The sequence below is a fragment of the Arachis hypogaea genome, chromosome 17, assembly GCF_003086295.3.
Source record: "Arachis hypogaea cultivar Tifrunner chromosome 17, arahy.Tifrunner.gnm2.J5K5, whole genome shotgun sequence".
Lineage (NCBI taxonomy): Eukaryota > Viridiplantae > Streptophyta > Magnoliopsida > Fabales > Fabaceae > Arachis > Arachis hypogaea.
In genome coordinates, this window is record NC_092052.1 from 7231186 (window position 1) to 7255869 (window position 24684).

The 24684-nt window shown below is 37.3% G+C and overlaps 3 protein-coding genes and 1 long non-coding RNA gene across 6 annotated transcripts; 1 reads left to right on the top strand and 3 right to left on the bottom strand.

Annotated features, from left to right (window-relative positions):
- Positions 1 to 2399: 2399 nt before the first annotated feature.
- On the bottom strand, positions 2400 to 3362 carry LOC140180857 (uncharacterized). The gene is made up of 2 exons (XR_011874892.1): positions 3074 to 3362; positions 2400 to 2993 (listed from the first exon to the last, which is right to left on the bottom strand). It is a non-coding gene; the product is annotated as an uncharacterized lncRNA (long non-coding RNA).
- A 260-nt stretch (positions 3363 to 3622) lies between these two features.
- LOC112764098 (lysM domain receptor-like kinase 3) lies at positions 3623 to 5918 on the top strand. Its single transcript, XM_072222262.1, has 7 exons — positions 3623 to 3887; positions 3966 to 4117; positions 4217 to 4319; positions 4622 to 4655; positions 4900 to 5057; positions 5389 to 5543; positions 5709 to 5918. The coding sequence occupies exons 1-7, from the start codon at positions 3881 to 3883 to the stop codon at positions 5763 to 5765; spliced, it is 666 nt and encodes a 221-aa protein (XP_072078363.1). The 5' UTR covers positions 3623 to 3880; the 3' UTR covers positions 5766 to 5918.
- A 1379-nt stretch (positions 5919 to 7297) lies between these two features.
- Positions 7298 to 10630, bottom strand: LOC112764099 (vacuolar protein sorting-associated protein 29). 3 transcript variants are annotated; one of them, XM_025809631.3, is made up of 5 exons: positions 10011 to 10630; positions 9625 to 9769; positions 9339 to 9526; positions 8241 to 8378; positions 7298 to 7883 (listed from the first exon to the last, which is right to left on the bottom strand). In XM_025809631.3, the coding sequence occupies exons 3-5, from the start codon at positions 9468 to 9470 to the stop codon at positions 7581 to 7583; spliced, it is 573 nt and encodes a 190-aa protein (XP_025665416.1). In that variant the 5' UTR covers positions 9471 to 9526; positions 9625 to 9769; positions 10011 to 10630; the 3' UTR covers positions 7298 to 7580. The 3 variants fall into 3 exon arrangements, with proteins under 3 accessions (XP_025665416.1, XP_025665413.1, XP_025665414.1); XM_025809628.3 differs by having other exon boundaries at positions 9625 to 9789; positions 10011 to 10555; XM_025809629.3 differs by having other exon boundaries at positions 9625 to 9775; positions 10011 to 10486.
- A 744-nt stretch (positions 10631 to 11374) lies between these two features.
- LOC112764097 (1-aminocyclopropane-1-carboxylate oxidase) lies at positions 11375 to 13014 on the bottom strand. The gene is made up of 3 exons (XM_025809626.3): positions 12799 to 13014; positions 12170 to 12703; positions 11375 to 11996 (listed from the first exon to the last, which is right to left on the bottom strand). The coding sequence occupies exons 1-3, from the start codon at positions 12901 to 12903 to the stop codon at positions 11712 to 11714; spliced, it is 924 nt and encodes a 307-aa protein (XP_025665411.1). The 5' UTR covers positions 12904 to 13014; the 3' UTR covers positions 11375 to 11711.
- Between the last annotated feature and the right edge of the window lie 11670 nt (positions 13015 to 24684).

The window sequence follows — 24684 nt, forward strand, 5'->3', positions numbered from 1 at the left end:
CAATTAAAATGTTTCAGAACTACCTTAATTACATAATAATAACCATCATAACACTTTTTTTTTGAATTGTAATAATTACCATTATCTCAATGCTTTTTATTATCTTTATATTGTGGTCCAATTACTACTATCTAGTATTGTATTTTATAGGAATTCTCCTGTATCTGAATGCTAAAATATAATTATTATTATTATAGTAATTCTAATTCATGTCATAATAAAAAGCGTGCATACATGTTAATTTTACCTTTAGCATTCTAGTAATTCATTTGATTAATAGGGGTTGTTATTGAATTACTTTGTCTCTGGGTGTTATACCTATAACTTAGTTGATCTAGAAAAAATAAAAGATTAAACTTAAAATTTTTTTATGGCTAAAATTTTTTTTAGCCATAAAAAATTTCAAATTTCTTTTGTTTTTTCTAGATCAACAAAATCACAGATATAACATTCAGAAGACATAAAGTAGTTCAATAACAATCTCTATTAATCAAATGAATTACTATTATACTAAAAACACAATTAACATGTATGCGCGCTCTTTATTATGACCAGAATTAGAATTAATACAATAATAATTATATTATTAGCATTCATATAATAGCAATTGGACTACAATACAAAGATAATAAGACACAATTGAGATAATGATAGTTATTACACTTCAAAGACAAAAAAGAGTGTTTCTTTATTAGAACCCACCTCTATATATATATATATATATATTACTAAGAAAAATGTTAGGATCGTTACTATTATGTAGTTAAGGTAGTTCTAAAATATTTTAATTGAGATAATTATAACTTATCAAAACAATAACAACAAGGGCAGGAATAGCATGCAATTAAACAACTTTTAATTTATTTATTTTCATTATTATTGAGTCATTTTTTATGACATGATACTACACTAATATTTATTTTTTCTGAAATCTGTTCTTGTTCAATTTTAAAATTTAATTTTTCATGCAAGATAATTATCTATTTGAAAATTTTAAATAATACTAATTATTTTTTATCAATTAAACTATTAATCAACTATCTTTATAACACTATACAAAAGTTTTCCTACTCAAGAATTCTTATTCATTTGTTGGAGATGCTGTTTTTTAATTAAGAGTATTTCTTACAAGAAATTTACCTTCATAATGCTTGTAACATATTTTTTTGTACTTCTTTTATATTAGTATAGGAAATAATTCGCCCTACTCATTACTAAGTTTTGCATGATGAAATTGGGTTCTCTGTTCTCTCTTTCATATGTGTAAATATTACATTTTATATGATTATTTGATTAACTTAACTACATGGGTAAGAATTTCCTGTGTATAAATAATAATGTTTTATTTTTTTTCTGAACTTTCAACAACTGTGAGAAGAGCACAACTCCATATCAACAAGTACAACTTTCATATTATAAATTTTTTTCTTAACTTCTAAGTTATTATTTTTTTTGTAGTATAATTTTATAATTATCTATTATTATTATCAACTATATGCTATATATTTATTTTATTCATCCATATATGTTGATTGATAAATTGTATTAATACCTAAAATAATTTAAAAAGGTAAATGCTAGCTGATATGATAACTCGAATAATTATTTATTTTAATCACATTTATATATATATAACCATGATTATTTCATATTTTTTTTTTACAAAAAATAGAATAGATTTTTTTCCTCTTTTAAAAGTATAGAGACCTATGCATATTAGACTTAACTGAACTCATCATTGCGGTTATTATACTTTAAAGACAAAAAAAATATTTTTTATTAGAACCCACTTATTTATATATATATTTTACTAAGAAAAATGTTATGATGGCCGGTTACTATTATGTGGTTAGAGTAGTTCTAAAACATTTTATTTCAGATGATTATAAATTATTAAAACAACAACAATAGATTAAGCAGCTTCAAATCTTGTATCTTGCGAAATTAACAAAATAAATTCAGTTTCTACCCTTAAAACATGCAAAGTTCCATGAAAAGTAACTTTGATAAAAAAACACACCAATCTTTTATAGAACTTAGATCAGTGAACACCTAGATCAATGAACACCTAACGTAACAAAATAAAAATCAATTAGTAATAACCATACATATCAGGTGAACCATGAAATCGTCTATAAAAATTACTTTTAATCCAAAGACATATTCGAAATAGCAGTCAATTAATAAAATTACAACTACTATTTTTATTTAACACTCTAAAACATTACTCTAATTTTACAAGGATAACAACTAAATATTTTTCAAATTCAATTATTCATTAACTACATTTGAATCTAATTTAAATTCGAACAGATAAATATATATAAACTAATAATCTATTTTTTTATCTTATATTTCAAAATTTTCTTATTCACCATGATTACTAACGCATACAACAATTTTTCACCAAAACATAATAAATCAATATCATACAAACAATTAAATTCAATTCATATATCAATTTCACTAACATTATTTAAAAATAGCATCTACAAATTAAAAAAATCATCTTGTATCAATGTCAAATCCTATGATATGCACCCAAAACAAACCTGCAACAATCTGATTATCAAAACCGTGAATTACAACTAACCTGTTATCGCAGCGACAGCCACAGCGACGGAGGAGGGACACCCTGCGCGACGCGTCTCAGAGGCTAGGCTGGGAGCGGCGCTGGCTAGGGCTGTGCAGGGCAAACAGCAGAGGCGCTTGCTAGTGCTTCGACGAAGCAGGGAGACTTCCACCGCGGCGTGTGTGGATGCAGAGCAACAGGAGGCGCCGTCGGGTGCTACCTCGGAGGAGTGGATGCGTCTTCAACGGAGGGCCGACGGTGCATGCAACAGTTGTGGCGGCGCTGAGGTGATTTTGGGAAGCCACTCGTTCGGTCGATGACGGACGCGCCGGCAGCGCTGACCAGGATTGACGCCAGCAACCGAAGAACACTCCCAAGACTGACGGTTGGACGGCGCTGAAGGGGGAATTGGTGAATGTGGCTGCACGGTTAAAATTTGTATAAATTAGATTTATTATAGTAATAGGGAGAAATTAGGTTTTTTTTTTTTTTGGTGTGTACCAGGGTATCCATCAGGTCGGAAGCCCAATGACTAATCCCTCGGGTACTGCAGAGGCACACAAAGTGGGCGACCCTCCCAAGCAAGCAAACTCCATTCCCATCCTCCAGTGAGTATCGAACCCGGGAGAGATGGTTAAGGGACACAGACCCTCATCCATCTGTGCCAACTTGCGTTGGTGGAGAAATTAGGTTTAACCTTGTGTAGGTAGAGATGTGGGTTTTTGAAAAAAAAAAAAAAAAGAGCTGTAGAGTCCAGCCCAATGAAAATTGGCAGGAGTTGGCTGGACTCATCTTGGTCTCCAATACCTTTCTTATTTTTAATAAAAAATAATAATTAATTATTGTTATCAAAACTTGACTGACTAGCTCTTGGTTTCCAATATTTTTCCTTTAAATATATACTCAAAATTTTAGTAAGAAACCTAAATTCAAATCCTTGTCACTTTTACCGATTCCAGATTGTCACTGTTTTAAATTATTACCACTATTATTATTTATCTTTGTATGTGTGATGTGCATACTTTGCACAAGCTTGGTTCCACTAACAATGGAACACAATTTCATGGTTTCATTGTTGTTCTTGTTGCTGATTACTTTACCTTTGAGTGCAGAATCAAAGTGTAGCAAGAGCTGTGACTTAGCTTTAGCTTCTTACTATCTTTGGAACAATGATTCCAGCCTGCTATATATTTCATACATCATGCAATCCAATCTTCTTCACAAAGTTGAAGATATTGTTTTAGATACAACAAAGACACCTCACATCCATCACATACCATAGTTAAAGTTCCAATACCTTGTGATTGCATGAATGGTGAGCTATCACAATTCACACACTTATTTTAAATTAAAACTTTGATTCTAACACAAAATTCTAACATTTGCATTATAGATGGAGAGTTTCTGTGCCACACATTCCAGTACTCAGTTACTCGCGACGACTACTCAGCCATTGCCAATGGGACTTTTTCCAACTTAGTCACAGCAGAGTGGCTGCAGAACACTAACAGCTATTCACAAGATGCTATTCCAGCCGGTGGAAAGGTTAATGTGACAGTTAATTGTTCTTGTGGAGACAGTAATATTAGCAAACATTATGGATTGTTCATCACATACCCTCTTAAGCCTGAGGATTCTTTGCAGTCAATTGCAAACCAGACAAAGCTTGATCCTGAGTTGTTGATGAAATACAACCCCGGTGTAAATTTCAGCAAAGGGAGTGGTCTGGTTTATATTCCCGGCAGAGGTTCGCTTTCTGATTTTGATGCCATGTTTAGGTCATCTTATATAAATTCATGAGGATTATGTCATTGTTAAGATTTGTGACATATGGTGCATTTATAGATAGAACTGAAAGTAGAGTAGTCCCTCATATCTATGCTAATTCCTAAGCAGTTTGGCTTTTTGCAGTTGAACTTAAATGCATTCAAGAGTATAATAATTAATAAAATTAGCATCATGGTTATGAATGTATATTTCAAATTAGTTTATCAGGAACTTAAACCTTGAGACAAATTCTTCATATTTTCTTTTCATTTCACTTTCCAGATGAAAACGGCAACTATGCGCCTCTTCGCCCAAGGTATTGTTCTTTAAAGTTCAAACCTTATTGGGTTCATGCAATTCTCTAATAACCTGCTAATTTTTATGAATGTATTGTCATTTTCATTTTCAGCTCTGGAGGTTTGTCCATTCTCAATCAGAAGAAAGTAGTCTTATTGATAATTGTTTACACTCGAATTTGATATCAATACCCAATCCAGGGTAAGGATATCCTAAAAGACAAATGTAATAGTACTACTTTCTGCTCAATTTCGTTCTTGTAGAACAGGTCTACCAGGTAAGGTTGTTGCTGGAATATCTGTTGGAGTTGTAGCAGTGCTTCTGTTATTAGCATTTTGTGTTTGTATTAAATGTTGCGGAAGGAAGAAGAAAAATCTGAGAACAGAATATTTCGGTCGGAACATTGCTCGAGCTAGGGAAGGTATGGATTTTGCACATATTTCATACTTGTTCAAAGTTTGAAACTCCCTCAAATAGCCCTTTAATTTGAACATGGGGAAGTACTTAAAATTTTTAAGGATTTGGTTGGCTTGACATTCCAAAAATATGATGCTACCATATAAAATGAGAGTCAAATACTTAGTTTGTACTCTAAAAAAACAAATGTTAAAAGAATGGTTTGACAAATCTTTTACCTAGAGATAGTTTCCTTTCCAGTTTCTTGATGGCTTCAGTATAATTTATGTTGTGTATCATGCAAGAATGGTGAACATGAACAGTCGAGTGACTCTTACTTATCATCCCTCTTTCAGATAAAGCCTCTGATAGCTTTGTAAACACAAGTATAGAAAAATCAGCAGAGTTTTCATATGAAGAACTGGCCCATGCCACAAGTAACTTCAATTTGGCTAACAAAATTGGTCAAGGTGGTTTTGGAGAAATCTATTATGCAGAGCTGAATGGCAAGGTTTGTAATCTCTATGTTGTTAGATTTGATTACAAGATTTTTCAGAAAGGTTACATATTTTTTTTATAGTTGTATATACTATAAATATGTTAGAATTAGGATAGATTGGCAGTTGTTTTACTTTCCATCTTTTCTAATTCCACTGAAGTTCTCTCTAAAACACAGAAAGCTGCAAAAAAGATGGACATGAAAGCATCAAAAGAATTTCTCGCAGAACTGTGATCAATGGTGGTGCTGAAATCAAGGGACTTGTAGCTTTGGTGAATTTTGATACCCTACTATGCATTACTTCTTTTTTGTGTGAAAGCTGATAACATCAGAGGGCCTAGTGGCTTTACACAAGTAATTCAGATTATATTTATGTTCCTTCTTTTCTAATTTTTCTGGTGATTTTTGTGGCAGTTTCATCAAGTTTTTTATCAACCAGATCCTAAAGGTCTTAAAGAACTGGTGGATCCTAGGCTTGGAGATAATTTAGGGATGGCAAAATTCCCCGAGACGCGGGGATCCCTGCGGGGACTGCCCCGAATAGGGATCCGATTGTGGGGAATTTTTCCCGTGGAAATGGGGATGGGGGACAAAATTTTCCCGAAGCAGGCGCGGGGACCCGAGCGGGGATCCCCGCCCCGTCCCTGCTATTCCCCGAAATTTACGAATTCCTTGAATTATCCTTAATAGTTTATTTCTCATATATGTTTTTTAGTCATTTCTCACACACACACACATATATATATATATATATATATATATATATATATATATATATATATATATATATACAGAAACCCAAAACTCCTAATCTTTATTTGCATAACCCTTCTTCAATTCAGAGATTCCTAAGGCTGTCCATACTCCATCCAACCTCTCTGCAGCCACCCCCTCGTCACCCTTCTCACCGCATCGTCACACCTCACCATGCCATCACCCTTACCGCGTCGTAATTTCTATTTGCGGCGTTCCTTTTCGTAACTCTGCCGTCGTGTCCATTCTCCTCTCTATTGTCGCATCTCCCACCTCGTCCACTGCTTTTTCTTTTGGCTCGTCGTTGCGTCCTCCCATTGCGTTATTTCAAAAGAAGTCATCATCGTGTCATTTAGACTTTTTGTATAAAATCTTGTAGTTTTTGTATAAGATAGATACTTGCAGCTCTATTCATATGGAAATTAATAATTAGTTAGAACTATTATGTAGATGGGAAATGGGGTCTCCACAGGAAATGAGGCCCTGTGGGAATGGGAATGGGGAGCAATATTCCCCACGGGGGGAAATGGGGCGGAGATGGGGAACAAATTTGAGGGCGGGGATGGGGAGCAGGGAGGCATCCCCCGCCCCCGCCCTGCCCCATTGACATCCCTAAGATAATTACTCAATTGATTCAATTTTCAAGGTATTATCTACTAGTTATATATTACTCTATATATTACTCTCAGAGATCGGAATAGCACAGGCCTGCCTCACAATCCACAAATACTAAAAGCTTATCCAATTTATTTGAATTGAAGAGCACAGGCCTGCCTCACAATCCACAAATACTAAAAGCTTATCCAATTTATTTGAATTGAAGCTGATGTTTTCTCTTTCATTAGCTGATCTGTTTACACTATACATTCCTCATGAATAAAAGATTAGAATCTTTCTCTTGCTTCAAAGTGTTAGCTAGTTTTTAACCCACTCCAACAGACATGACAATAACACGTAGGCAGTGGCATTAATTTAATTGAGGATACTAACCATAAACCCCATGCAAGAAGATATTTATTCAATGGAATGCACAATGCTAAATTGCTAATCAACCATAAATGTTTATAGCATCCAGTCATACATATCACAAGTTGATCAAATTCTATGAATATTGAAAGTCTAAGGCCTCTTTCTTCTTTGGTGTAGTCTATAATAAGGTTTTTACTAGTCTCCAAAACAGAATAAAACTAAAGCAGAATACTCTTACAAAGTGAAGAAGGGGATAAAAAAAAAAACACTAGAAACACCAAATTAAAAAAAAAAGTTACAGAGAGATTAAGACCAAGATACAAATGCCTAATGAGCAGTGTGGGTTGAGGCTGTTTTCTTAAAATCAATCTTGTCAACCTTAACCTCTCCGTCGATAAGTTCATATACATATACCACAACACGCAGGCCATCGATGTCCATGAGGACAAAACTCGGATTCACATCATAAGTGATGCTGCTATAAGCACCTGTTGCGGAACCAGGATTTATAACCACACCACCTTCGTGTTTGTATGCGGTAAACTGATGGGTATGACCTGTGACAAGGATGTCTACATCTAGCTGCCTCTGTAGCATTGCAAGTGAGTCTAGGTCTCCCCAGGGAATAACCTTCATAACCATTAAGATCAAACAATCATCATGTAGTTATAAATAATATGCAACAAATTTATAATGAGATATACCATCCAACACATATTAGGAAAGCCGACAATGTACTCGAGCAGTGTAAAGTGACACTTGCAGAATGAGATTATTTGACATAGATTGACAAAAAGCATCACTAAAAATACTCCCCCAAAACCCTTTTCTTCTTGGCTTAATAAGTACATATTTGATCATGGAATATCATAGTGGAGTAACCACTTATGGCAAAGATAATCCTAAACTGATTACTTGCCAAAGCCCAAATATATCTAGAAATGAAGTTGGAGGGAATAGCAGAAAATTGTTTAAGGAAAATCAGACCTGATGACCATGGCAAAGTCCCAGCTTAAACTGACCAATGGTTAGTGTTTTGGTCTCTGGATATCTTGTATCTTCGTCATACTCGCCACGTGTTATATGCAAGTCTGGACAAAGAGTCTTCAAGTAGTCATGAACTTCCTGAACACAATTGACATCTAAGTTAGCTTAAAAGTTAAAAGAAACTCAGACATGGACATGACATCGGATTAAGCGACATATATCTTGATGAAAAACTGGAATTCTCAATAATATGCGTATATACAACAACTAGGCTTGTCCCACTAGGGTCAGCAACATAGATAAAGTGCCACCTTATTGCTCTACCAACATCATAGCCATTTTTAATAAGTTGCTTCATGGTTTCTAGTAAGTCTACTTCTAGCCATAGGACTACCGTCCCTAAATTGGAGTCTCTACAAGCCTTTTCCAAACAAGTCCTTACCACTTTAAACAAGATTCTACCATCTTCTCTGTGATAGGTTACACTCTAACTTTCTAATGCCTTCCTTTCTAATCCTATCAAGTATAATGTGTCCAATCATCCAACCGAGCATCCTCGTCTCTACAACATTGTCTGTTTAATAGCAATACAGTAAAATTTACCCTCAAAATTTAGTGGTACTTTTTAATCCCAGATACATGTGTGTCACACACAGATATACCATGAGAATTAGGTCCCACAACCTACTTGACATTTCAAGCCCCTTGTACAGAAGTTAACAGAATATATATCAAGGACAGGTTGAATTGCAAAGCTAGATCCATTAACAGAACATACCATGTTATGATAACATTAGGATGAAAAGGGGGATACAGAGAATAAGAAACCTCTCAACTTGGTCATTGGAAGTGAAGAATAATAATGCATACTCCTCCTCACCATTACTAAGTGGCAACCAAAGACAGTCCTTAGAGGTGGCCATGAATTCCAAAATTTACAATTAATTTGAAAGCACCAATTTTGTACCCAAATGCACTCAAACAACAACATTATGCAAAAAAAGAAAAACAAGGTAAAATAAAGGATATCAGCAACGATTGAAACAAATTAGCTTAAGATCAGTAATAACTGAATTGGATAGAAAGAGAAAGAGAGACCTTAATACAAAGGTTTCCTGTACAAATGATGTGTTGGATCTTGCCAGGAACAAGCATGGATTTGAACTTAGCAGGGAGATCAGGAGCCCTATGTGGTATGTGTAAATCCCCAAGAGCCAACACCAGCACCATCCTCAACGATCGATCACAGATTCAGATTATTGATTATTGATTATTGATTCAAGCACCTGCACGCAAACATCACATTATCGAACATGCAAGAAAGAAGATACGAATTAGATTATTTGATTTGATTTGAGTGTGCGAAAGAGACAGAGTAGCGAACCTGAGTGGCTGTGGAATCAGACGCCGCCGTCGGGATTGAGCCGGTGGGAATGGTGGCAGCAGCGAAGGAAACAACACGCAGATGCAAGGGAACCGACGAATCAAAACAAGAAACTCAAATTGGAATGACGAAGACCCTCCACCTCCTGCTCCTAACGAAAAAACACTAACATTTTTTTTTAATCTTCAGAATCATTATCGATTAAATAATAATTAATTAATATGAGTAAGTCAATTAATAACAATTTTTATAAAAAATAAAATAATGAAAATGAAAAATATTTTAGAAACAAAAAAGAAGAGTGATATTATTAACTTTAGGAATAGAAAAATATTCTCCTAAATCAAATCAGATTTAATAAAAAAAACGAAGAACAGTTCACTGACCTTCGATCTGAGCAGTCCGGGTAGAGTATGACTGAGAGCGATTGAGCGCGACGGTGACCAGACAACGGCGAGCAGGACGGTGACCAGACGACGGCGACAAGACGAAGAACAGACGACGAGCACACGAGCAGAGGGGTTGGAGACTCGAGCACGAACACCAGACGAGGACGGAAGCTTTTGAGCGCGACAGACGGCGACGGAAGCGCGGCTAAGCAGACGAGGACGACAGACGCCGAGCTGACCTCGAGGAAGAAGCTGCGATCGGCGAGAGCGAACAGGGGTCGGAGACTTGGAACACGCCGACAGGACGAAGGGGGAAGCTCCTGAGTGCGACGGACGGAGGAAGTGTCCCACTCCTTGCGGCGGCGGTGGTGGAGGCTAACTAGAGTTTATTTTAGTGATGACAAGGTTCTGATTTCTAAAAGAGTGAATTTTCAATTCTGAAGGAAAGAGAAGGAGAAAGGGGCTGGTGGGACATAAATGTGATAAAACGGTGTCGTTAGGTTAAACCAGTCAGGTTTCGATTCAGCCTGACCGGCCGGTTTCTTTCCGATTCAGCGGTTCTCATACGGTGTTTACTGTTTAGTGTTTAGAATGAGTTTTTCTTAATGGACCGAATCACAAAGACTTTCGGTCTCCAGTCGATCCTATTCGGCCAATTGGTCCGATCCAATTTTTAAAATTATGTTAAATTCAACTTCTAAGAATATCTCCCATATTAATTGTAATTTTATTTTATTTTGATTCTTACAAGAATATTTGTGAAATTATATCATAAATAGTAATTTAAAATTAAAAAAAAAATTAATATTTAATATTAATTCAATTAAAATTTTATACTATTTTAAATTATTTTATCAATATAATTATATAAGTGATAAAATTTTATTAATTCTCTATTAAAAAGATACTATATCTTTAAGGTGATACTGATTTCATAAATCAACTCTAATATAAATATCAATTTTAAATTAATTTATTTTTTAAAAATATTAAAAGTGATACTTTAAAAATACTCCGTTAAAAATGCTTTAAGTACTTGCTAAAATTTTGGATATCAATAGAGTTTTTTCTTTTTTTTAAATGTTTACATTTTTTAAATTTTAATCTTTCATTTTGGATCATCTCAAAAAAATAAGTTAGGGACTTGCAGAAAGAAAAAAAGAAGTTAGTGAATGTAAATGTGATTGGATAACTTTTTTAATCCCCTTTATATCTTGGAAATAATATCCTACTTTATTTATTCACAAAATAATAAAAATATAATTCTTATTTTTTGAGGGCTGAAACAAAATATACATTCTACCCTAACTCATTATCTTTTTACCAACATATATAGAGTAACTTCTTTGGAGCTTGGTCAGTTTTTGGGAAACATAATATTTATTATATACTTAAAAATTAATTTAGGAAGTAGGAACATGTAATGACCACCATAACATGGACTTATTACAAAAGTAACATTTCATTCGTTTTGATTAAATATTAAATTTGTATATATAGTTGCAAGCATTATTAAAAGCATCTATATCAGTGGATCCCCTAACAACAGTGTCAACCAAGATGTTTCTTGTGAGCTTCGACATAGACAAGGATAAAAGAAAAGAAAGAAACGAGCATTATTCCCAAGTACTCATTTCCACACAACTAAATTTTCTTCTTAAAAGCTATTACAATCTTAGAAAACACAGCTGAAATTAATTATGCTGTTGCAGCAGGAAGTGAAGCCTTCATCATGGCTTGGAATCTTGGCTCCTTTGCCTGAAACTTGAGTGCAGCATAGAGCTTCATGTAGTCCTCAAACACAAACTTTGGGTATTGTTGGTTTCCTCCTCCTTCTTCTGCCTTTTGTTCCAACAATGATGGTGCAGGGTATATCACAGCATCACTTCCAGGGTTGTAGAATGATGCTATGGACATCCTTGTCCCATTTGTTTGTGTTATCACACGGTGCTCCACACTCTTGTATTTTCCATTTGTGATCACCTATGTAATTTCACCATAATTATTCATGTTGGATAAGGTTATTACAAGAACAATCACCTTAATTGATATAAGTAATTAATTTGTGAATGTTAGGCATATAAATATGAGAAAGGTTTTGTTATACCAGTTTATAAACATTATTCTAAGGATTAGTAATAAGAGAGTTGAAATACCTCAATTTGGTCACCAAGATTAACAACAATGGAGTGGCGCATGGGCGGAACATCCACCCATTTTCCATCCTTGAGAAGCTGGAGGCCGCTGACCTTGTCATCCTGCAAAAGAAGGATGATGCCGCCGGCATCGGTGTGGGCCCGGAGACCCTTAACAAGATCAGGGTTAGGGCATGGAGGGTAGTTAGCAACCTTAGTCCCAAAAGAAGGACCTCTTGATCCAGAAAAAGCATTTTTGAGATAGCCCTTTTCTAATCCAAGATTGTCACACAAAAGATCAAGCAGCTGCTCTGCAAGAATCTCCAGCTTCACTGCAAACTCCTTCATTACATCTCTGTACTCATCACTGAGATCAAGAACTTCAGAGATGTTAGATTCCGGAAGATGGCGCAAGAAGAAGGTGCTCTCCCAATCCAATAAGGACTTGCTTGCTGCAAACTCCTTGAACCTCTGCTCCATGCATTTTCTGTAATGTTCTTTGTTTACCCTCTCCACTCTGTCCAATAGCTCCTCTTCTATTCCATGATTCACCAACTATATATATACAAAACACCAATTAATGTATTATTATACTATAAGATGTTAAACAAATCACATTAATCATGAAATATATAAATGAATGTACTTACCTCAAAGAATCCCCAATTCTTACAAGCATCTTCAATTTGATCAAGAATAGCCTTCCTCTCGTTACCATTGACATTCTCTAAGCTAATCACTGGGAAGTTCTCCATCTCTCTCTCTTTCTCTTTTGTATCACTTTGTGTGTTTCGTTAATTAATATGTTTTGAGTATGCAGAATGAGAAAGAAGGAGAGTGCTATTTATAGGAATTATTCTAGGTAGTTAAATTAGTTTTGTATGGTGATGATATGCCTAAATTTTCATAAAGTGCATGCATGCATGCATGCTTTTCAATTAGGCTTGTTGAGACCTGTATGGTTATATCAAAGATCATATCATATGCTAAGTTGCGTCGTTGAATTTTCTTTGAGGCTGCCTCAAAGCACCAAGTTGCAATAGTATTAGTGCATTATTATTCCCCTAAGCTAGTTGGAGTTTCATCACGTGTTTTATTGAAAGGTTGTTGCCACAAGCTAGTTAATACAGTTATAAAATTCAATTCAACCAGGAAGGATCTATTTACCGTTCAATTGTAAAATTTCGTTTGCTTTTAAACATTAAATTTTCAACCTCATTAAGTAAAACTTGTTTACATTTTCGATTGTCCTCTGGCGGCTTATAAAAGTAGTAACTCTTTGGATTACCAATTTTAAATTTTTGAATAGTTTAATTAACAAGATACTTATGTTAGTTTATTAAAATTGTTGATCGAAAATTGATTTTCGATCTGAAAGGATCAAATCGAAAGATATCGAATATGGTTTTCGAGGAAATGTATTTAGGAGGTTAAGTCTGGGAGTTGCTGACACGGAATTTGTTTTTGAGTTGCTTTGTCGAAATCGAAGAAGTTAAATTGAGGAGGAGATTCGATTTGAAGGAAGATTTTCGAAGATTTAGTCGAGTGGTCAAAAAAGTGAGAAGGTTAGTGAATAATTAATTGTTGTTAATGTAATTTTAATTGACCGTTATGTAAGGGTATGTTATAAATACTAAGGAATTTCAGTGAAAAAGGGTTAGAACTTTTACTCAGAAAAACACTCTAAGCACTCTCACATCCCAGTGTATTCCTGAGTTTGCGATCGAGTTTCCTTTTTCTGTAGGATTCCTTCCACCTTCTTTTTATTCTTTTTAATTTCAATCCTGTTTGTATTTTTTCATATTTTATTTAATCTTATTCATTAAGTGTTATTCATATTTATTTATTTTTTCTTTTGAATTTAGTTTTCAGTATTTTATCATCACCATTTTACATGAAGAAGTCCTTTATTTTAAAAGAAAGTAACTTATTGTTTTCTTTTAATTTCTTTAAATTGTTTACAAAACGTTAATTTCTGAATTTTATTTACTAATTTATGAATTTACTGTATTTTAATCCTTTAAATTTAGTCTAATCGAAGACACTTTGATGCACTTATAGAAAATTGGTACTCGCACAGAGGAGTTGGTTTCGCTCCCAGACCATTAGAATCGAACCACCTTCAATTTGCTAAAAATCGACAAAACAAATTGACACGCCCAGTGGGACAGTTTTAAATCGAAGTATGTCAAAAGTTACTACTTTCCAGTGTATGCGATTACGAAGTGGGAAGATCATTCACATGGCTGATGAATTGTCAAATGTGAATGGTGGTTCCTCCACCAATGATAGCATAACAGTATCCGTACAACAGGCCGACGTGTCTTCACGTTCGGAAGGTGCAATCGGAACTGAAAGTATAGTCGTCACGACTATTCAAACTGGAAATGTTAGACGTAATATTCATCCACGTGGCCCTGCGCCACCGTTTTAACCTCCATTAACCGCTAGTTGGCCCCCTTATGGCTTGCCTGTTGGTTATACCCCACCGGTGGGTGGGTTTGTCCCACCTATTCGATTTGGGAATGTAAGTGGAGTAAATATTATGCAAAACCCACAACAACACTCTGAGTATTCTCGTGAGTATCATGTGGGCTCCACTTCGAATGCTGCGAGTTCAATGGCAGCGTATCGACAACAAGTGGAGGAAAGTCACCATGACTTGGTTAATTTATTGACTCAGCAAATGACTACAATTCTGAATCCTATGATGGCTGATCATGAATCAAGATTCGAGCGTCTTGCTAGACAAGTCGAGAGGATTGCTCGAATCGTCGATTATGATGACGGTGAAAGGCATAATGCTCGAGGAACTAATGAGGGGATGGAAAATATTTTTCAAAATAAAAATCATGTTCCAAATCAAGAAAACCCTCGCATAGTTCATCGACATGAGAATGCTGATAATGTTTTACATGGTTTGCGTGGTGATCGTTATTAGGTCACCCGAATTGTAGAAGAAGTGTTAAATTGGGTCGGATTGAATGTTGGTTTTATGAATCAGCCACATTTTGTTTCGGCTTTTTCCCAAGTAGTTCAAATGGCTGAAGTGCCAAGAGGGGTAAAGAATCCGAAAATAACTTCAAAATTTGCTAGAGAAGTTGGAGAATCAACAACTGAACATGTTGCTCGATATCTGATCGAGATTGGAAATTTAGCAAATGATGAAAATTTGAAAATGAAATTTTTTCCGTCGTCATTGACGAAGAATGCATTTACATGGTTTTCGAATCTTAGACCAAATTCGATTACAACATGGAATCAGTAGGAAACTGCTTTTCACGCTCAATTTTATCGAGGGAAATGAATGTAGCAGTTACCGATTTAGTAGCTTTGAAACGTGAAGATGGTGAAACCATTGATGATTATTTAATATGTTTCAAAAATTCTAGAAGTAGGTGCTATGTCACATTGCCTGAGAATGAAATAGTGAAAATAGCAACTATAGGGTTAGGATTCTATATGCGCAGAAAGTTGCTTAATGTGCATATTCCTGATTTGGCTCATTTGGCCGAAAAGGTTTGGCAAACTGAGTTAATGAAAAAGGAAAAAGAAAAACACAGAACCGAACAGAGGTCGAAAAGTAAACCATTTATTCGAAAGGAGAAAGTTGCTTATGTAACTATGGAGTCCTCAGAGGAGGAAATCAATTTTGAAACAGAAGTCGATTTGGATAAACTTAAGAAAGGCCCTCCATATGTTTGTTCTTTGTTGAAAAAACTTCCTAGTAGTGAAAAGTCGAATGATTCAAAATTTAAAAGTGGAAAGAAATATAGTTTCGATATCTCCAAATATGATCAAATTTTTGATGTGTTGCTTAAAGATAGACAATTGGTTTTGCCTGAGGGTAGAACTTTACTTTCCTTGAAGGATTTGAAAGGAAAACCTCATTGTAAATTCCATCAAGTAACAAGTCATTCGACTAACAGTTGTGTTCATTTCAGGGATTTGATTTAGGAGGCAATAATGGAAGGACGTTTGAAATTTGATGATGGCAAAAAGGAAATTAAGGTCGATGTAGATCCTTTCGAAACTGATGCCAGTTATGTGGAACCCTGCTTTGAAGTGAATACGGTGGGGATGTCTTATGATTTTGATGTGGCTCTTGATGATTTCGTGTCACAAGTAAGAGTTGTGTACCCCAAAACAGGGGATGGTTTGTTGGACTTCTTGGTTCAGCAAAAAATCAAAGACCGGGACGTATCGCTGTGTCCACGGTGTAACGCTGTTTTTGATGCCGAAACAGCGGCAATCTTTGAAAAGGAAAGAATGAAAAAAAATTAGCACACAGGGAGGAACGAGGACGTGAGAGACAACTAATTCGATGTGTAGAAGGTTCTGGTTCAAAAATTCCTCTACATGATGTGAATACATCTTTGAGCCGATCTCAGGCTATTGGTGTTCAATGGATCAGAAACCGTCAAGAATTCCAAAGGCGTGATCCCTTATATCGACGTAATCCTCAATGGGGACACAGAGCGCCGTCTCGAAATCAATATGCAGCTTTTCGAGGGCGAGCCAGAGGATACCCGAGAGGAAGAGGAGGAATGAGAAGTTTCAATCAAAATAAAAAACTTCAGATTGATACGGAAAAGGAAGCAAGCAAGGGGGCAACTCCTTCAATGCATTTCCGAATTGTCTTTCCTTCTGATAGAGAGACTTATCCTAAGGAGATTCCATCGCCAGCTAAGATGGACAAAGGAAAGGCAATTGCTCAGTCTTCTGGGGTAGATAAACATAAAGATGTTGATATCGATGAAAAATACTTCGATGAAGGAGATGATGACATGGTGGGGACGATTTTGATAATCCCTACCGAGTACCTTGGGGAGTGTGACGGTAATCCGGATGAGGATTACGATCAAGAGGATGAAGAAGCTTTTTCTTTCATCCGTATAGAAGATGAGCCAGGTTTCTTTGCTCGTCCAACTGAGAGGCAGATGTTTCATTTGTGTCCCCTTCACATTGTTGCTGTTGTGAATGGTTTTAAAACAAATAAGGTACTGATTGATGGTGGAGCAGCGATAAGTCTCTTACCTGAGAGGATGTTGGGAAAAGTAGGGAAACATTTTGAGGAGTTGGTCCCTACAAATATCGCTGTAACTGACTTTAGTGGAAATTTCACACCAGCAAAAGGGTTAGTTACTCTGACAGTGAAGGTGGGGTCTTTAGAAAGACACTCTGTATTTGTGGTGGTCCCATCTAAGGCTAGTTATAATGCCTTACTTGGAAGGGATTGGATCCATGGAGTGGGTGCTGTGCCATCTACAGTGCATCAGAGCATACTTCTATGGACTAAAGAGGGCAAGCCTGAAATTGTCAAGGCGGATTCGAGTTTATATGTCGAACAAATGCATGTCGATTTTAGGATATATAATCGAAAATTGAAGCCTTTAAATGTTGATCGATCTTTGAATCTTTACAATTGTGAAAGTTGTTATTTGACCTCGGAGGGACTATCGGTGAAGTTGTGCTACCCAGACATACCTTTCGAACTAACAGGTTGGGATTGTGATTCTTGAAGGCCTTGAAGATTGAATCATGGACCAGGTTGAGGAAGTTTCTGATTACCTGGTAACTTTGCATAATTATTTAAATTTCTGAGTTTTAGAAAATAAAGATGATTCTTCTGATAAAGTTGAATCTTATAGGAATGATAGATTTGTTAGTAGTAATATGTTTGATTCGGCACCTCTAATCGAATGTAGTAATGATGTTCCTATTACTTGTAATGATATTAACAATATGAGTCGGACTGCCGATTTAATAGCAGAGGCTCATTTTTTAGAGAATAAAAGTTATGATGATTCAATAAGAAAATCAAGTATCAACTCTTTCTTGTGATGTTATTGATTTTACTTTTGATTGTATTTATGATTTGGAACCTTTGGAATTTGAAAAATGCACAAATAAAGATGATCATTATAACGGATTTGAGTCTCAAGATCCTTTAGAAGAAGTTAATTTGGGTACTTATGATGATGTTCGAATTACATATATTTGTAAAGATCTTATTGATCCTTTTCGAACTAATCTTATCGATTTGTTACATGAGTTTAAGGATTGTTTTGCATGGGATTACCATGAAATGCCTGGTCTTGATTGATCGTTAGTAGAACATCGATTAGCATTAAAACCCAATGCTCGACCTGTGAAACAAATCCCTAGACGTTTTGCTCCTGAAATTAATGTAAAAATCAAGGAAGACATAGAACGCTTGATTAAAGCTAAATTTATTCGAACTGCTCGTTATGTAGAGTGGGTGTCGAATATAGTTCCAGTGATGAAGAAAAACGGAAAATTGAGGGTGTGTATCTATTTTCGAGATTTGAACAATGCTACTCCAAAGGATGAGTATTTCATGCCAATTGCAGATATGTTAATTGATTCTGCAGCAGGAAATGAAATCCTAAGCTTCATGGACGGTTATTCTGGATATAACCAAATATTTATTGCAGAGTATGATGTGGCCAAAACTGCTTTCCGTTGTCCTGGGGCATTAGGTACATATGAATGGGTGGTTATGCCTTTTGGTTTGAAAAATTCTGGAGCGACATATCAACGAGCAATGAATGCTATTTTCCATGAGTTTATTGGAAAATTTATGGAAGTGTATATCGACGATGTAATGGTCAAATCTATTTCTGTAAATCAACATATAGACCACTTAAGAAGAGCATTCTTGACTATGAGGAAAAAATGATTAAAAATGAATCCTTTGAAGTGTGCTTTTGGTGTATCGGCGGAAAATTTCTTAGGCTTTGTCGTTCATAAGAAGGGGATAGCTATCGATAAGAATAAAGCAGATGCAATATTAGCTTTGTCTGCACCCAAATCAAAGAAAGAAGTACAATCGTTTTTAGGAAAAATTAATTATCTTCGAAGGTTTATCTCGAATCTTTCAGATCGAACTAGGGTGTTTGTGCCTCTAGTAAAATTAAAGAATGGTTCGAAATTTGAATGGACTACAGAGCATCAGTCAGCATTCGATTCGATCAAAACTTATTTGGCCAAGGCCCCAATTATGGCGAATGTTCGTCCATTTGAACCTTTAAAATTATATATTGCAGCATCTGAGAATTCGATTGGATGTATGTTAGCCCAAGATGATGAAAATGGGCATGAACGTGCAGTTTATTACCTTAGTCGAGTCTTAACTGATATCGAAACAAGGTATTCACCGACTGAAAAGTTATGTTTGTCATTATATCATGCTTGTATGAAACTAAAGTGTTATATGGTGGCTAAATCGGTAAAGTTAATAGCGGCAGACTGATGTTATTAAGTATATGCTTAGTTTCCCTATGTTAAGGGGGCATTTGGGAAAATAGATGTTAGCATTAATAGAATTCGACTTGCAATATGTCCCAGCGAAAGCTGTTAAAGGACAGGTCATTGCAGACTTTCTTGTGGATAATTCAAAAGGTCTGAATGACCAGAGGGCAAATATTATAGATATAAAGGTCAATTATTAGAAATTGTATTTTGATGGATCTAAGCACAAAGATGGTGCAGGAGTTGGAATCCTTATTATTTCACCTGAGGGTGTTCCATCAGAATTTTTGTTTGAATTGAAGTATCCTTGTTCTAATAATGTCGCTGAATATGAGGCTTTAATTTTAGGTCTCGAGATTTTAATTGACAAAGGAGCTTTAGAGGTTCAAATTCTAGGAGATTCACAGTTGGTTTTAAAGCAGTTATCAAAAGAATTTAAATGTAACAATGAAACGTTACAGAAATATTTAGTAACTGCCTAGAAAATTCTACATGTATATATTTGAATACTTGTAGAATATCTAAAATATATATTTTATTCAAAGAAAAGTGCAAATATATACATGTGGGAATTTTTCATCCCTTTATGTCGAATAGTGTCTGAGTCTCAACTTGGTGCCTCATTAAAAAACCTTTTCAGGAAAAAGAGTGCATCCAATAGTGAGATCTTTTACTTTTCTAGCTGTAGTACCTTCTTAGGTTGCAGGCGTGCCATGATCTGGGAAGCTCTCATCCATCGAGTTCGGACAGTCTGTAGTAGCCCTTCCCAAGTACTTTTACAACTCGGTAGGGTCCTTTCCAGTTTGCTGCCAACTTTCCTTCTCCTGATCGAGTTGTTCCAATATCATTTTGGATTAGGATGAGATCGTTCTCCGTGAAACTTCTCGGCACTACCTTTTGATTATATCTGGAAGCCATTCGACGTTTTAGTGCTTCTTCCTTGATCCGAGCTCTTTCTTGGATTTCAGGTAGTAGGTCGAGTTCTTCCTTCTGAAGTTGAGAGTTGGCCTCTTCATTGTAGTGGACTACTCTGGATGACCCTTCCTCGATCTCTACTGGGATCATTGCCTCCACTCCATATGCTAGTCGAAAGGGTGATTCATTTGTCGTGGAGTGTGGCGTTGTTCGATATGCCCATAAGACTTGTGGAAGTTCTTCGGCCCAAGCTCCCTTTGCATCTTTTAGTCTCCGTTTCAACCCAGCCAATATGACTTTGTTGGCAGCTTCGGCCTGTCCATTGGCTTGAGGGTGTTCGACGGAGGTGAACTGGTGCTTTATATTCAAGTCGGATACTAGTCTCCTGAAGCCTGCGTCTGTGAATTGAGTGCCATTGTCTGTGGTGATGGAGTATGGAACCCCAAATCTCGTGACAATGTTCCTGTATAGGAATTTTCGGCTTCTTTGAGTGGTGGCGTTGGCTAGGGGCTCTGCCTCAATCCATTTTGTAAAATAGTCTACTCCGACTATGAGGAATTTTACTTGTCCTGATCCCTGGGGAAAGGGTCCGAGAAGATCAAGTCCCCATTTTGCAAATGGCCAGGGCGAGGTTACACTGATGAGCTCTTCTGGCGGGGCGATGTGGAAATTGGCATGTTTCTGACATGGTGGACATGTCTTTACAAATTCTATAGCTTCTTTCTGTAGGGTTGGCCAATAAAATCCCGCTCGGAGTACTTTTTTGGCAAGAGCTCTTGCTCCGAGATGGTTGCCGCACATGCCGCCGTGTACTTCTTCTAGCACTTCCTTTGTGTTGTTGGTCGGCACACATTTTAGTAGCGGTATTGTGATCCCTCTTTTGTACAGGATGTTGTTTATAATAGTGTAGTAATGTGCCTCCCTTTTTAATCTCTTTACCTCCTTTTCCTCTGTGGGGAGCGTCTCTGCTTTGAGGTAGTTAATTATGGGGGTCATCCATCCTTGGTCCTGACTTGTTATGGCTAGGATTTTTTCCTCATCCGAGATTGACGGGTTCTGTAGCATTTCTTGGATGAGGCTTCTATTGTTGCCCCCTGGTTTGGTGCTGGCTAGTTTTGAGAGTGCATCAGCTCAGGCGTTTTGTTCGCGGGGTATGTGGCAGATCTTATATTCCCCGAGTTGTCCGAGCTGTTCCTTGGTTTTATCCAAATACTTTTTCATGGTGGGATCTTTGGCTTGATAGCTCCCTGTTATCTGTGAGGTGACTACTTGTGAATCGCTGTAAATGTTGAGTTTTTGAGCTCCAACCTCTGTAGCCAGCTTCAAACCGGTTAATAACGCTTCATATTCCGCCTGGTTGTTTGAGGCCGGGAACCCGAACTTGAGGGAGAGCTCAACTTGGGTTTCTTGGTTGCTTTCTATTATCACGCATGCGCTGCTTCCAGTCTTATTTGAAGAACCGTCCACGTAGAGATTCCTTTCTGTGGGGGTTTCCAAGGCATCTGTGAATTCTGTGATAAAGTCGGCCAGATACTGTGATTTAATGGATGTCCGAGCTTCATATTGGAGGTCGAATTCTGAAAACTCGACTGCCCATTGTAAAATTTTGCCTGCTAAATCTGTTTTCTGCAGTATTCCTTTTATGGGCTGGTTGGTTCGAACCTTAATGGTGTGAGCCTGAAAGTACGGGCGAAGTCGTCGAGATGTTAGAATGAGAGCATAGGCAAACTTTTCTATCTTCTGGTAGTTCAGCTCGGATCCCTATAGCGCTTTGCTAATGAAGTAAACGGGTTGTTGCCCACTTTCGTCTTCTCTGACTAGTGCTGAGGCTATTGCCCAGCTTCCTACTGCGAGATATAATATGAGTGGTTCTCCTTCTCGTGGTCGAGATAAGATAGGCGGCCGTCCTAAGAACTCCTTGAAGTCTTGGAAGGCTTGTTCACATTCTGTCGTCCATTCGAACTGCTTTCCCTTCCTTAAAGTAGCATAGAAGGGGAGAGATCTTATCGCTGCCCCTGCTAAGAATCTGGATAGAGCGGCCAATCTCCCGTTGAGTTGTTGCACTTCTTTGACACAGGTGGGGCTCTTCATGTTGAGTATGGCTTGGCATTTATCCGGGTTTGCTTCAATTCCTCTTTGCGTGAGCATGAAACCTAGGAATTTGCTTGCTTCTACCGCAAAGGTGCATTTTGCAGGATTGAGTCGCATGTCGTGCTTCCTTATAGTGTCAAACACTTGAGTCAGGTCGGACAGTAATGTGTCTTCGTTTTGTGTCTTTATCAACATGTCGTCCACATAAACTTCCATGATTTTTCTGATGTGGTCTGAGAAGACTTTGTTCATCAGCCTTTGATAAGTAGCACCCGCGTTCTTGAGACCGAAGGGCATCACGATGTAGCAGTAATTTACTTTTGGTGTTAAAAACGAGGTCTTTTCTTGATCTGGTGGATACATGGGGATTTGGTTGTATCCCGAGTATGCGTCCATAAACGAGAGGTATCTATATCCGGAGGAAGCATCTACCAGAGCGTCGATACTTGGGAGTGGGTGAGGATCTTTTGGGCAGGCTTTGTTGAGATCGGTGTAATCAGTACACATTCGCCACTTCCCATTTGACTTTTTCACCAAGACGAAGTTGGCTAACCATAGTGGATACTTGACTTCTCTTATGAATCCTGCCTCCAGTAGTGCCTGTACCTGCTCTTCCACAGCTTGGGATCGCTCCGGTCCAACTTTTCTTCGTCTCTGCTGCACCGGCCGAGATCCTGGATAGACTGCCAACTTGTGGCACATTAACTTGGGGTCTATGCCTGGCATGTCTGCGGCTTTCCATGCAAATAGATCGACATTATCGCGTAAGAATTGTATCAGTAATTCTTTTGAGTCTCCTCTTAGGATTGTTCCGATATTAGTTGTTTTGTCCGAGGTGTCTCCGATCTGAACCTTCTCTATCTCGCCTTCTGGCTGCGGACGGAGTTCCTCTCGTCGCTGCACTCCGCCAAGCTCAATTGTATGAAACTCTTCTCCTCTGCCTCTGAGGTTTAGACTTTCGTTATAACAGCGGCGCGCCATCTTTTGATCTGCTTTTATTGTCGCTATCCCTTCTGTAGTTGGGAATTTTATGCATAGATGTGGGGTCGAGACTATTGCGCCGAGTTGATTCAGTGTTGTCCGACCTATTAGAGCATTGTAGGCTAAACTTACGTCGACCACAATGTAGTCTATTTTGAGGGTCCTAGATTGGTTCCCTTTTCCGAAGGTTGTATGTAGTGATATGTATCCTAATGGTTGTACCGGAGTATCTCCCAGTCCGAACAGACTGTTCGGATATGCCTTAAGCTCCTTGTCTTCTAAACCGAGTTTGTCGAAAGCTATTTTGAATAAGATGTCGGCGGAGCTTCCTTGATCTATTAATGTGTGATGGAGATTGGCGTTTGCCAGTATGATGGTAATGACCATGGGGTCGTCGTGTCCCGAGATGATTCCAGATGCGTCCTCTTTAATGAACGTGATTGCAGGGATGTCGGGTGCTTCCTCCTTTCCTTCGACATGATATACTTCTTTGAGATATCTTTTACGAGATGATTTGGAGATTCCTCCCCCTGCGAATCCACCATGTATCATGTGGACGTGTCTTTCTGGTGTACGAGGTGATCGCGCGGTTCGTCCGATATCTTCGTCCCTTCATCTCTTTCTTTGATCATCATCTCGGGTTGCTAGAAACCGATCTAGTTTTCCTTCTCTCACCAACTTTTTTATGATGTTTTTTAAATCGAAGCACTCATTGGTGGAGTGACCTCACACTCGATGGTATTCACAATACTCATTCCGATTTCCTCCCCCTCTTTTGCCTTTGAGTGGCCGAGCTGGGGGTATTTTCTCCGTGTGGCAGACTTCTTTTTATACGTCAACTAGGGATACCTTGAGAGGAGTGTAATTGTGGTATTTTTTTATTTTCTCCCCTTGTCGATCTTCTTTCCTTTTGGATTACTTGTCTTTATCTCGGTAGGGGGCCCCAGATTTGGAGGTTTCTCCCAACCGAGCGTTTTCTTCCATGTTGATGTATTTTTCTGCTCGCTCCTGTACTTCGTCTAAGGAGGTAGGGTACTTCTTTGATATAGATTGGCTAAAAGGTCCCTCTCGTAGGCCGTTGATGAGTCCCATGATGGCGGCCTCTGTTGGTAAGCTTTGAATGTCCATGCATGTTTTGTTGAATCTCTCCATGTAGTTGCGAAGGCTCTCCCGTTCTCCTTGCTTGATCCCTAGTAAACTGGGGGCGTGCTTGGCCTTATCTTTCTGGATGGAGAATCTGGCCAGGAACTTTTTGGCCAGGTCGTCAAAGTTTG